At 40.6% G+C, this 15,120-nt stretch overlaps 1 protein-coding gene across 1 annotated transcript in view; it reads left to right on the top strand.

Annotated features, from left to right (window-relative positions):
• LOC137240175 (protoheme IX farnesyltransferase, mitochondrial-like) overlaps positions 1–9,208 on the top strand; it is a 367,290-nt gene extending 358,082 nt beyond the window's left edge. The window contains exon 4 of the mRNA XM_067766114.1: positions 8,825–9,208. Within this exon, the coding sequence (XP_067622215.1) occupies positions 8,825–9,039 (215 nt within the window). The 3' untranslated portion in view covers positions 9,040–9,208. The remainder of the gene's footprint in view (positions 1–8,824) is intronic.
• Positions 9,209–15,120: the final 5,912 nt, after the last annotated feature.

The raw sequence follows: 15,120 nt of genomic DNA, 5'->3' as shown, positions 1-15,120 counted from the left end.
TTTCGGCTTTCCCGTATTTTTCATCCATATGTTCATACAATCATGCACTCATACATTCACACGCTTACCGCTCCACAAAACGAACACCTACACAGATACACTTGGTTCGTGCCTTGACCGCTCACACTGATGCATTCACACGCTCATAGCCTTGCACTAATACACATCCCCATACAGAATACCGAACAAAGCAAGCACATAGGTGCATGACATTCATCAATGTTGCTATGTTGTTAGCAGTATGGTGACATTTTATTTGTTATAACAGCATGATGCCAAGCGCAACGTATTATTTCCGCTGCAACATTGTGTTCACTATCGGTACAATGTTGTCAATGTTAATGTCATTATGTTAATATGATGTTGATGGCAACATTGCGGCCAAGGCACGGACCTGGACACAAGACACCTAAACACATAGTCACATATACACGCTGCCACTCATTCAAGCCAGTATGGAGACAGGCTGTGGTTACAGGCTCGCAACCGCCGATGGTGCCTGCATTATGGAGCGTGTGCGTAAAAGGTTTTCAGCGCGGCCTGGCGAGTATCATTTCCCCCGTCCAACGTGTGGCCTCGACCCACGACTCAATGCCGGGCCTGTATCTACCGTAATGCCTGTATTTCATTTATCTACTGACTAAGTACTGAGCTATTTCTACTCCTTATACCATACTACAACTATCTCACAGATAAAAGGTAAAAAAAATAAGATAAAATTAATCTTTAAATATCACGGATAAAAATGTTGAAAATAAAAAAATAGAAAAAAAAAATAAATAAAATATCACAGATATAATCTAAAATCTAGATAGGATCTAAAATAAAATGTCACTGGTAATAGAAAAGATGAAATAAAAGGATTAAATAAAATAAAATATCACAGATAGCAGAACCATAAAAAAATCTAAAAAATAAAATATCACGGATGGCAAAAAAAAACGTATAAAAAAGAATATCACAGATCAAATAGTCAAGTAGGTAAAATAAATAAATAAATAAAAAAAAAAAATTAAATAAATGCGAAAATAATCAAATAAATAAAAAGGTAAAAAAAAATGAATAAAAATAACTTAATAATATAATCACATACGTCAATAAATTAATAAATACAATACGTCGATAAATAAATAAATAACATAGAACGAGAGTACTAGCACTACAAAAAACATTAAACTATTTTGCAAAAATGTCTTTAGCGTGGTATACGCCGATCTTTTTCCCATTGCTGTCGCCAAGCTCGTACATTGAATTACCTATAGAATTAATTACGATACACTTTACTTGTTTCGGAGCTAGCTTGGCGTTGTAGTTATCGACCTGGGAACTTTGCTTAAAGTTTCGGCGATATACCACTTGTCCAATTTGAAACTTAACATCCCTACTTCTAGTGTCATATACCTTTTGGCTTCTTTCATGGGCCAACTTCAGCTCTTTCATAATTTTGTTCCTAATTAGTTGCAGTTTATCACCTGAGGCCTCTACCTCGCAATCCACATCCTTCACCGCTGCCAGCTTTCGGTATAGCTCATATGATGCAGCATGACTCCCATGTCCAACATTCGATCTAACTCTGCGTATATGAGTTTTTGTATGGCCCGCGAAATTGGATAATGGCGTTGCTTGACCGGCAGATTCTCGTCTACCACCTCCGTCGTCAAAACGTGTTGGATTGCGTCAAAAGAGAGGTCACCCTCGGCGGGCACAAGCTCCGCCACACTGGCAGCATTTACACTCCCATTCAAACCTTTACTCACAACACTCATACGGAATGCCTGCCAAAAGACTATACCTAAATACACTTGTTGTTGTAGACCTGGCACTATCAAAAATTCTAATTCTTCCATCGAATTATCCCACACAACCGGTAACTTTATTACTCCTACTACGGCGGTTTCCTCCCCGTTCGCGGTTCGGATATTTTGGCCCCTGATTGGCACAATCGAGGCTTCCTTTCCCGAAGGAGTGCAGCTGAGTCTTTGCCTAAGCAGCTGGCACTCGCCCCTGAGTCCAAGAGAGCCAGAACCTCATGACCTCCTATCTTTGTTTTGGCGTAAAATCTGTTATCTCCTTTCACGGTAACAATTGTTGCAACTATTTTATTCTTCAACCTTTTAAAATACTTTCTCTTTTCCCTCATCTTCTCTATCTTCATAAAATTTCTGTTTTTCCTACTTGCATTTATTGTATCACAAAATATTCTTTTTCTTGCTTCTTCGTACTCTTTCTTTCGTGTAAACTCTTAATCTCCTTCTTTTCCGGTGTTATTCTTGGTTGATTCACTTCTTCCCTGTTTTCCGTATCCCTTCTTCTCAAAATTTTTACTTGAGTGTTTCCGGGTTGCCTGTCTCCTGGCTGGAGTCCCCGGTCAACTCCGCCAGCCTCGGGTTTCCCTGCTTGGGCTTAAAAACACAAAAGGACGAATCACTACCACACGCAAAACAGACCATATTGTGGAACGAGGACGAACATTTATTTGGTTTTTGTGCTTCTGCCGGGTTTTTCACAAAGTGATCCACCGGCATACCGCACGAAAAACACAACATCAAGTGGAAGGGTGATGCACAAAAGGAGTTGACAGTCGACTTAGACGCAGGACTAACAGAAGGACGAACACTATTGGGATTGGCTGTGGTTTGGTGTTGGGGTAGGGATTGGGATTGGTATTGGGGTGGGCGCTGAGGCTTCCTATCAGGGTTGCCCCTGATGATGCCAACCAACTCCCTCTCAGGGATCCTCTTCCGCAAACGGAACGTCAAGTTGTGGACTTCGCTATAAAAGTCGTCGACAGCTTCTGCGGGCTGCTGTTTCCGTTCCATTATTTCACGGATTATTTCATAGTCGGACTCAGCAGACTTGAAGTGGCTTAGCATCTCGGCCTTCAGCTCGAAATAGCCGAAATCGGGCTCATCTGCATGGTCCTCTAGGACCTGCCAATACCACTTCAAGGCACCGCCGGAAACCAGACTATGAAAGTCCGTGAAAAGCTGGAAGTAGGAAATATTGTGTTGCTCCCGCATGCGTTCAACACGAAAGATGAAGCTTTCGACGCTTATACCCTTATCGGTCCCATCAAATTTGATGTGCCACTTTTCTAAATCTAACTTTTTCCACCTTGGGGGTCACTACCATCTCGCTCAGTAATCCGACTGCCACTCGGAATACCATTGCGGGTAGCAGGCTCCCCCCTACGGTTCTGAGGCTCGGGCGTGGATGCCACAGCGGACCGATGTCCCACCGCGTGACTGGATGCCTCCATCTCTGCCACGCGACCACCAAGATGATCGACGTTGGTCTTGATGCTCCGCACTTTACCCGCCATTTGCACCACCAAATCTTGTTGTTGCGCCATCATCGCCATCATGCGGCTCAGCTGTTCAACATTGGTTGCGTGATCACTGGCGTCGGTGCGAGGAGCATTTAGGCCACCGTGAACTACTGCTGGTGCGTTTCGCGAATGAACATCGCCCCCCTGTGCACCCACGTTCTCGCTGTCGGACATTTGGCACACCAAATCGATTTTCTGCGAGAAATTTAAACTATTTTCCGAGTCGTTGAACGACACCCCGTTCGCGAAAGACACCCTCAGCGGACGTTCAGGGCCAAACGATCCGAAAATCCGCGACGCGCACCTATTGAAATAGTCTGTGGGCACAAAGTTGACGGCCCTGGGAATACCAGTGTCGATTTGATTGAACACCGAACCAGCGATCTGGTTTTCTAGTGCGGCCCTCGTAACGCTCCTAGTGACTGGTCTAGCAGTGCTCAGTATACCTAATCCCCCTGCAACACGATTCTCGGCCTCCTCGTCCTTGTCAGACATTCACTGTCTGAAGGAAACCCAAAAACAAAAGTAAACCCAAGTAAAATTGGAAAAATACAAACGAATGGACTAAAAATTTTGCCCCGGACGCCCTAATGTATCCACGGGCACGATATCCCAAACTGCGAGTACCCACCGACGTTCAACTCAAATGGAAAAAAGAAGGAAAATTTAAAAATGTGACCCAAAGAATTAATTTCAATAAGAACAATCTGTGTATATTTGCAGATCGAAATAGGCTTAAGTAAATATAAAACAACCAGGTAATGTGATTCAAAAAAATAGTAAATAATATAAAGATACCAAAAAATTCAGTTTATATGTATAAAAGTAATATGTTAGTGTGTATGTGTATGTAATTCAATTAGTGTATATGTATAAAAGGATTAAATTTTATGCCTTATATGTCCAGTAGGCAGACCTATAAAAATTACCCCAAAGCCGAAAAAAAAATAACCGGGGGTATATGTAGTTGAAACCAAAAAATATTCAAATTCACGTTGGTAAACTACGATACAAAAGTTTGAAGGAAACAAATAAAAAAAAAATATAAATAGAGAAAATGCTTCCGAATTCAAGAACAAAAAAAAAAAAAAAACAACGGTACTACTCTAACCCTTCTATGAACCCAAAATAGTAAAAATCTTAAAATTAAATAAAAATAAGAAAAAGTTTCTTATTATCCAGGCACTTTGTTAGTGGTTGTATTTGTAGTGGATTACTCCAAACCCAAAAATTTTAAAACACAATTTCAAAAAAATGTTTGGAAACAATCCTAATACGAAAATAATCCGTAAAAACATAAAAAAACAAAAATAGTTTATAACTTCGAAACTTCAAAAATATTTAATTTTGACTTCGAACTAAAAAGTTAAGAAATGAAATTTAATGTATTTGTATTGGTGTCCGTGGTGCTGCCTTGGCGAAGGTTCATCGAAAGTGGTTAGTCCGTCTCTATGTATTTGAAATCTGGTCAATCGTGCTGTCCGTGGAAGTGTGGCACTTCACGTTCAAGAACTTGTTCCTAAGCGTGGATGCCACACCTCCTACTCCTAAATATCGTGGCGACGGCTGTAAACCTCACTTACCGGCAGTGCTGGACTCCCGGTAAGGTAGCTTGAACAGCTCGCCACGATCTCCTACCTAAGTCCGTCTCTAGCTAAGTGTCATACCAGTTACCACTTTGTTGAGCTGTTGAAGTTCAACAAAGGAACCCTGACATGGACACTCAGCTAATCCCTATCCTCTGGTCATGATGACACTTGTCGATCAGGTGAACCCAATCGGCGTTGCCATCATGACTGTCTCTGTTCTGTCAAAAGACGGAAATAAGGATTGGGTTTGAAAGGAACATAGGATAAAAAAAAAAACAGGAAATCTGAAATAAAAGTGGGAAAATTAAGGAATAGTGAAAAATAAAGTTAGTTGAAAAAGGTTGGAGATAAAAAGAGGATCGGGCTATTATCGTTGGAAATACAAGAGCTAAAAACTGGACGCAAATATTGGAAAGAAAACAAAAATAAAAGCGGAACTTGAAGGATTAATGGAGAATGAAAAACTGCAAAGCAAACTACAAATTTAAAAATGATTTGCAAAAAAAAAAAACAAAAAAATATGGAAAGACAAAAACTAAAAAGGTGATCGGGCTATTGTCGTTGGGCGCCATTGTTACGTATACTGACTTTTAGTGGTAAGGCGGAGGTGGCATGTGGCATGGTTGCAAGCCCCTGCTAGCTCGTCGGATGGGGTGGGGTTTTGCACACCTGCCTTACCCGCAGTTATCTCAACAAAAAAAGTGGTTCATGCCTAGAGGTGAATACATAAATAGAGGGAAAGTGGAAAATGGAAGAAAAAAAAGGAAAGAAGGCCCGTCCAGAGTCAGGGGAGTCTACACACCCTCTTCGCGTATCTTACGCAAAGCCATGGGCGCCGTGCTGACTCCTCTAATTTTACGGCGCCCCCAAGACCTGACTCAAGTTCGTCTGTCTAAGGGTCCTTCACGTCATTGTCCCCCCACTTCCCCTCTTCTTACCTGGAACAACACCCACACCAAAGAGTTGAAAAGTTAGCCTTCCATTACCGAAATAAATTTAGCTTCAACCATTCAAATTTGCCAACGTTATAAACATTATTTTATTCAATTTTAAAGTTGCAAACAAAATAAATAGATGATACCCTAACCACTAGTCTTAAATCTACGTGTAAGAAAAAATTATCGCAAACAAAGGCTAATACAGTATTTTAACAATTCTATTTAGCAATACAATATATCTATTTAAACAAGAGCTTGACATCTTCAAATAACTTGTCAACCATAATTCAAAAAAAATTATCCAGCTGGAAGCAAAAAAACAAAAAAATAGTCGAATTCAAACAAAATTATGTGAACGATATTGGAGGCTGTGTATAACTCGTCACCCCCTAATGTATTCCGTATTAGGAAGATACTTTGCTTCTACAAAAAAATCATTTTCATATCTTTCCTTCTAATAAACCGCAGAAAGATCTATCGGTATGTATATATATAAAATAAAGTAGCCAAAGCAGCTAAAATTAATGCAAATTCCTGACCTAGGCTAAGGCATTATGTACATAGGCATATATATAGGTCAATGCTTGCATACGTATATATGTAACGAGGAGCATATGATCGTTTTTTTTTGTTTTTTTTTTTTTTTTTTTTTTTTTTTTGTTTTCTCACTCACCTGATCTCAGCACATCAGCATTGTAGGCGCCTTCAAGCCGTGGGGGACCTGTGAGGGAGGAAAAGTTTACATGCATACGTCTCTTCCTATTCGTACAAATACCATACGTTCATTGCCTAAGTAAGGTTCAATGGAATTTTGCAACCGACTCCACGCTCACTCACTCGCGGTAGCGGGCGTCGAGTGGGTCTCAAAATTACGCGGCCGAAAAAAATGTTAGAAAAAGGAAGATCAAAACATTTATAATTGACATCCAACAAAAGTGTTTGCTTGAAAAGTGCTTTTGGATATAAAAGTGAGTGAACAATTTTTTGGACACTGCAAAAAAAAAAAAAACCAATGAGAGTCACAAAAAAGGTATCGGGAACCTGTTTAAAAAAAAATGTGCTTATGTTAAGCGAAAAGATATGCAAGCCCAGTGTATGTAGCAAAAAAATAAAATAATTTCAATTATGTGTAGCATCCAGGAATTAACAATGTATAAAGACAATTTCAGGCAGTGATAATAAAAAAATGATAAAAACGATAAGAAAAAAAATGTGAAAAAAAAATTCGCTGATTCGACCCTCCTTGGAATTTGGTGGTGGGGACGTTGCTGGTGCTGCTGGTGGCCATCGACGTATGTCTCGAGTCACCGTGCTTCGAGTCGGAGGAGTATACGAAGTTGAAAACGACGGTGACCGAGAACAAAGACAAGTTACCGGATTTGTGTTTATCGGACGGTTACGTTTACAAAAGGACGCAATTCGACAGAGGGGATGGACCTTCTAGCGGACCAGACCTGGAAACTCTGGGTACCGTCGGAATTGCGACCGGGACTGGTAGAGTCGTCTCATAGCTCACCGTCCGCTGGCCATGGTGGCATCCACAAGACACTGTCCCGACTACGTCAAAAATATTATTGGCCAGGAATGGTCACCGACGTATGCGCCCATGTAAAATACTGCGAAACCTGCAAAACTAACAAAACTCAAAACGTGTTTAAACAACCCATGATGGGAAAGCAAGAGCTCACAGAGCGACCTTTGCAGCGTCTTTTCATTGATTTTATGGGTCCCTATCCACGTTCTAGTGATGGTAATGTGTATGTCTTTGTATGTTTAGATCATTTTTCAAAGTTCGTGTTCTTAAAACCCATGAAAAGGGCGACTTCAGCTGAGGTAGTCAAGTTTTTGGAAAAGGATGTTTTTCATGTTTTTGGCGTGCCCGAATATGTACATTCGGACAACGGAAAGCAGTTTGTTTCTGAGATGTTCGGTAACTTTTTAGAGAAATATGGCACAAAACATGTGAAAACGGCCTTTTATTCACCTCAGGGTAACGCTGCGGAGAGGGTAAACCGATCTGTCCTACAGATCATTAGATCATTTATAAAAGAGAATCAGAAAAATTGGGACAAATGCGTCAGTGATGCCGCATTTGCACTCCGCAGCGTTACACATGCAGCAATCAACATGTCGCCGTACTACGCCACTTTCGGTATGCCTATGATACAGCATGCTGCATCATATGAGCTATACCGAAAGCTGGCAGCGGTGAAGGATGTGGATTGCGAGGTAGAGGCCTCAGGTGATAAACTGCAACTAATTAGGAACAAAATTATGAAAGAGCTGAAGCTGGCCCATGAAAGAAGCCAAAAGGTATATGACACTAGGAGTAGGGATGTTAAGTTTCAAATTGGACAAGTGGTATATCGCCGAAACTTTAAGCAAAGTTCCCAGGTCGATAACTACAACGCCAAGCTAGCTCCGAAACAAGTAAAGTGTATCGTACTTAATTCTATAGGTAATTCAATGTACGAGCTTGGCGACAGCAATGGGAAAAAGATCGGCGTATACCACGCTAAAGACATTTTTGCAAAATAGTTTAATGTTTTTTGTAGTGCTAGTACTCTCGTTCTATGTTATTTATTTATTTATCGACGTATTGTATTTATTAATTTATTGACGTATGTGATTATATTATTAAGTTATTTTTATTCATTTTTTTTTTACCTTTTTATTTATTTGATTATTTTCGCATTTATTTAGTTTTTTTTATTTTTATTTATTTATTTATTTTACCTACTTGACTATTTGATCCTTGATATTCTTTTTTATACGTTTTTTTTGCCATCTGTGATATTTTATTTTTTAGATTTTTTTATGGTTCTGCTATCTGTGATATTTTATTTTATTTAATCCTTTTATTTCATCTTTTCTATTACCAGTGACATTTTATTTTAGATCCTATCTAGATTTTAGATTATATCTGTGATATTTTATTTATTTTTTTTTTCTATTTTTTTTCTTTTCAGCATTTTGCTCCACGTTGGGCGCCATTGTTACGTGGCTGACTGTTTGGGTGGTGAGGAGCGGCGGCAAGCAGGTATGCTTGCGGGCCCAGGCTAGCTCGTCGTCTTGGGCGGGGTATTGCACCACCGACCTCACCCGCAGCCACATGAACAAAATTGGGGTTCATACCTGCATGATGAAAAAAAAAAGGATGAAAGAAAAGCTGAAAAAGATATAAATAGACGTGAGGGGCAAAGTTATAGAGGCGAAAGCATGAGGGGCAGAAAAAGGTGAAGGCCTGTCCTGCCAGGTGGAGTCTACCCTCCCTCTGCAGTGCAACTTGCACTGCACCATGGGCACTGTGCTGACTCCTATTTACCTTACAGTGCCCCCAAACCTGACACTAGTCTGTCCGTCTGTCAATTGGTTATTTTTCTCTACCACTCACCTTCACCTTACCTTGCCACGCACAAGCGTAGCACCAACACAAAAATTCGACTTAGCCCTGCATTATTGAAAATAATAAAATTTCATCCAAACATAATTCGTATGATTTATTTACAAATTTTTTGGTTTCCAAATTACCAACTAATACCCTACTACCAGTTCAATAATTTCAACAAAACTTTAAAATCAAAATTTACTACAAAATAATTTGCCAAGAATTCCAAAAGGCTTAACTAGTATCAATTTTTAAAGCTTCTATTTACTCAAAGTAAAAAAAAATGCTCAAATATAATACTGAACCTTATTACTAGCTAACATTACAAATTCATGGGAATGCAGGAAGAAGTAGATAAATTTCAAATTCCATACAATACAAGCTACTTATGGCTAATAGACAAAGTGTCTGGACTCAAATAAAAAAAAATTAAACTTTTAGGGCCACCCTAATGCCATATTATTACTAGGAGCTAATTCTAAATCCTAAAATTACAAATTCAATTAAAATGAAACAAAATAAGAGGGCGAACAAAAAAAAATCCAAGTACCCTAATCTCTGACCTACCGCAACCGCTCAAGTAAACATAAGATCAAATATGTACAACGCAAAAGTAGGTCATCAAAGCAAAGGAATTTATATGTTTATGAAAACAAAAGGTATGTATGTAAGTACAAATGTACGTTTGTGACGTTTTTCATGCATGTACATATGTTCGTTGCAATCTGTTTTTATGTTTCTGATTTGCTAATTCCTGTTCTATTTTTGCAAGAGCAGGAATCTGTGCTAACACATGTACATACAACTAAACAGGTGTATTTTGATAAATTTTAATGTTTCACTCAAAACACTCACCAAGTTACTCTTCTCATCCAACGGCGCCGCTGCAGTTGAGTAGCTGAAAAAACAAAAACTCAAACATACATATGTACATATGACCACACTCAAGGTAGCCACCCTCAAACACTCAGCGAAGATCACTCGCTGGTGATCTTTGATAATGAGTGCTTTGGTAGTATCAAAGCGGCCCGCGTGATGGTAAAACGCAAAAATTAAAAATCAAAAATGTGTAATCAAAAAAAAATGTTCTTGGTGCTGAAAGCACACTGTGCATATACACCTTCCGGGTGTGATGTTGCAATTGATTTTGCCAATAATAATAGAAGTAAGTACAAAAAAAAAAAAAAAAATGGCAAAATTTCGAAAGTTTGAAAATCCGAATTTGGTGCTACCATAGGTAGCAGAAACCATATGCAAAAGAAAAATGTGTATATGGTAGAAAGTGGAGATATAAAAATACAAAGAAAAATTAAATGTCAAATTGAAGTAGAAAAAAAAAAAAACGAAAATGAAGAAACGAAAAAAAAAAGGTGATGGAGGCAGAAGTGCCACCATTAACTCCTGAAATATGGAGTTAAGTAAAACTCAGACTTTATATGCGCGAGAAAGAAATGCTCAGCCCCGGAAATGGAGTTTCCTGTTCCCTACCAAATTTATGCCCCCCCTTATGACAGTATTTCCAGATACATACATGTACCGATCTATTTGATTAAAATAATACCATAACATAAATAACGCCGGAAAAGCTCGTCTCGCAGCCGGTGTTTGTTGTTGCTTTTATCACCAAAGTATATTGTTACTATTACCAATTGTGCCGTGTCGTTGTTGGGGTGCGTTGTTTGGTTCCAATTTTAGTTCATGGTGTTGGTTGTTCTTGTTGGTGGTAGCTGCTGATGCCTTCAATGTTGCCAGTTTTAACCATTTGAGAGTGTTATAGTGGCGGGACGTAGATATTGTTAGTGATTGGTTGTTTTGGTAGTTGTTAACACCTTTTTTTTTTTGTAGCGATCGTTGCCTCGTTGTTGAGTGTGCCGTCGCAAAAATGTTGCAATTAAGTGTGGCCGCTGGTAAGAATTGCAGTCGCCAATAGAAAATAAGTGGTCGTGGTGGTATTTGGCGTTGCGCCGCCGATGAAAAATAAAAATATGTGGTTGTGGTATGTGTTTTGTGCCGTCTATATTAAAGTGGTGTAATGACTGTTGTTGGCGTTACGCCGCCAATACCAAAATGATGCTGAATTTTTTTTTGTTTTTTTTTGTTGGGCGGGATGTCGCCAATTTCAAAAAGACGATGTGTTTGTTGTTGGGCGGGATGCCGCCAATTTGGCCTTTAGGCCGCTGACTGAAACTTTCAATTGTGTGCCCAGTGGGTTCTTTCCAAAAGTGCCCTGGAAAAAATACAAAAACATTAATTTTGACGAATTTATAGGCTTAAAAGCCTGGTGAGAGTGATAACATTTATTGTCTGCATGATTGTGTACTCACCGACATACATATGTCTGTATGTAGGCGTGCATACATGCATGCAAGTTTGCTATTGGCTTACTTGGAAAATTGGCTATATAGAAGCCAGTTTCCCAGTGGGGGCATGCCAAGTTGGAGGAAGATAAAAAAAAATCAAGGGCAAAGAAAACCATTAAACTCACCTGGAACTTCTGCTGCTGCCTTGCGTCGGAAACTGCTTGGTGTTTGGCCGGAGATCCCTGGCCTTTATCCTTTACTGCCTTTCACGTTTCGTGAAAACTATTCGGCGCGCACCGTACCTAACATCACATTGAAAGGATTTTTTTTCACTCGATTAAAAGCACGCACAACAAACTTATAACTTTGAAAAGTTCTCGGGGAACAAACCTTTTATTAAACTACACTCACTCACATTGGGCACTGATAAAGTAATACTTTGTCCGTTGCCTAACGTTGTGCCCTTTTATAGCTACCGCCGTGGCAGGGAACGTTACTCAGAAATGGAAAATTCCTACCTATACATGCCAAACTTTCTTTTCGGCTTTCCCGTATTTTTCATCCATATGTTCATACAATCATGCACTCATACATTCACACGCTTACCGTTCCACAAAACGAACACCTACACAGATACACTTGGTTCGTGCCTTGACCGCTCACACTGATGCATTCACACGCTCATAGCCTTGCACCAATACACATCCCCATACAGAATACCGAACAAAGCAAGCACATAGGTGCATGACATTCATCAATGTTGCTATGTTGTTAGCAGTATGGTGACATTTTATTTGTTATAACAGCGCAACATATTATTTCCGCTGCAACATTGTGTTCACTATCGGTACAATGTTGTCAATGTTAATGTCATTATGTTAATATGATGTTGATGGCAACATTGCGGCCAAGGCACGGACCTGGACACAAGACACCTAAACACATAGTCACATATACACGCTGCCACTCATTCAAGCCAGTATGGAGACAGGCTGTCGTTACAGACAACCCTGCTGATCTTGGCACACGTGACATGATTTGATAGGCTCCTCCCTTTGGTGGCACGGACCACAATGGCTTTCTTGCCATATTTCGACATGGACAAAGCCGAAAGCAGGTAGCGCTTCTCCACCCGAGAAACGCAAGGTCGACGCATATCACGCATTCGAAGAAGAGGACGATATTCTTCAACGCTTCTCCTCATACTCTCGAGCTCTCCGTGTGATTGCATACGTGTTCCGCTTTGTGAACAATGCCTGCAACAAATCAAAATCGGTGGCAATAACACATAATCCCCATCCGACCCATAAAGAGTTGCAACATGCAAAAACGCGGCTTGTGGCAATGGCACAATCTCACCATTTCGGGGCGGAAAAGAACGCTCTACAAAACAAAATGCCAATTAGCAAAAAAAAGTTCCCTTCTGGCTCTTAGCCCCCTTCTCGACGGAGACTATCATAAAAGGGTATGTGACTGTATTCGTATGTTTTTCCACAAAGGCAGTACACCTCGAACTATGCTCGGACCTTACCACTGAAGTCTTTCGAGCAGAATTCGCCCGATTCATTAGCAGACGAGGTTATCCCTCAAAAATGATGAGCGACAATGGTAAAACATTCATTGGCGCTCAACGCGACATCGTTAAATTTCTTAACGAATGCTCCGCGGACATTGTGCAGAAATATGCCCCCCCAGGGAATAAACTGACAGTATATTCCACCCAGAGCCCCTCATATTGGCGGCTTGTGGGAATCCGCAGTAAAAAGTTTTAAAACCCACTTCAAAAAAACCGCCGCATCCCACAAGTTTACATTCGAAGAATTCGCGACGCTGTTGGTGCGTATTGAAGTAGTTCTCAATTCGAGGCCTCTAACATCACAATCCCAGGACACAGCTGACTTCACAGCGCTCACTCCGGGTCACTTCCTTCGAGGTGCACCGCTATTAGCCATTCCTGAGACAAACGCGGAAGACCTCTCCTGGATAAATCGATGGGAAAAACTCAAATCGCTTCATCACCAATTCAGTCGACGCTGGAAAGAGGATTATCTCAAGGACCTTCAAAAGCGCTATAAATAGCAAACGCCATAGTGAAATCCCCAACCAAACGACCTCGTCGTAATTAAAGAAGATTCGCTCCCACCCTCCGAGTGGCGTCTGGGACGAATTGAGAACGTTCTCCTCGGCCCTGACAACCATATTCGGGTTGTAGAGGTTCGCACCCAAAATGGGCTTGTCATGCGCCCCTTAGTTAAACTGTGCTTCCTTCCAATGGAGCACTCTTCGAGCACAGCGCTCTAACTTATATACATTTTCCTTGTATAATTAACTTTCAGTATTATCTTTCCGCTTACCATCCGCTGTATCCAACTACTTCTCGTTTCTCTCTCTGCTCTTATACTTCCAGGACGACACCCATTTGGCTCTCACGGCAGCGACCGACAACTGCGTTCAGTGACGGCTCTGCCACCACTAGCACACGCAGCGGACCAATCGAAGAAACCAGCGGCAGGCCCCAAACTGGAACGAATGGCCAAGCGCACGATCACGCGCACCCCACAAGGCCTGCCAACGATGTAATATGACCAGTCGTGCCTCAAATACCACCATCCGCGCCTTGCAGGAACTGTAGAAGGTGCTTACAAGCAGTTTGTACAAAGTGAATATTGCAAGTCAATTGCTAAAGTTTGAACAAAATTCAAATATGCTTGTTAAAGTTAACTACTTAATTATTAAATAATAAATAACAAGTGAATTTTTAAAACATTTTGTAAAAAACCTAAACAAAAATCTCTTTTATTCAAGTACCAAGAGTGAAGAGTGTAGCGAAGAGAGGCCTTTGCTCATATGGGAATGAAAAAGCGGATGAACTAGCTAAAAAGTGCGCATCCCTTGAAGCTTGCTCCGTAGACGTCCCAATTAGACTGGGCGAAATTAAGCGAAGGCGAGAGGTGCACATGATCGACCAAGCAGGAAAGGCGTGGGTTCAAGCGCGGGGCTGTAAAGTGTCGAATATTATGTGCAGGTCTTACAACCTTAGACTAACAAAGTTGCTTCTATCATTAAAAAGAGAGGACTGTAGACTCATGACGGGTATTCTGACTGGACACTACCTTCTGGCGTCACAGTCCTTTAAATTAGGCTTGGTCAGTGAAAGCAGATGTAGGAAGTGTGGGCTGGAGGAAGAAACGATCGAGCATGTTCTGTGCTCTTGCCCTGCGCCTACCAGGCTAAGACTCCAGCTATCACGAGTGATACAGCTGTCAAATCTAGAAGCAGCAAGTGGCTCAAATCCTAGGGCTTATTTTATAACATAGGTCCTGGTTTTTGATACGGTTTTTCAGCGGCTTGCATAGCTTGCGGTCCTGAATGCATTGTCATTATGTGTATCTCAGCAGCGATGACCTTAGCAAGTGGTGAATTTCTTGGTAGTATTATAGGGTATTTTACATTATATGCGCAATTTGAGTTTTTAATGCGGCCCCCCGCGCTTAAAATACCATCGTGATCTATGAATGGATGGAGACGTACGAGGCTACTCCGCACCGGTACTGGCTTATTTAATCTGCAATTGTAT

This window comes from Eurosta solidaginis, chromosome 2 (genome assembly GCF_040869045.1).
Source record: "Eurosta solidaginis isolate ZX-2024a chromosome 2, ASM4086904v1, whole genome shotgun sequence".
Lineage (NCBI taxonomy): Eukaryota > Metazoa > Arthropoda > Insecta > Diptera > Tephritidae > Eurosta > Eurosta solidaginis.
This window is presented reverse-complemented; position numbering and strand designations above follow the sequence as displayed.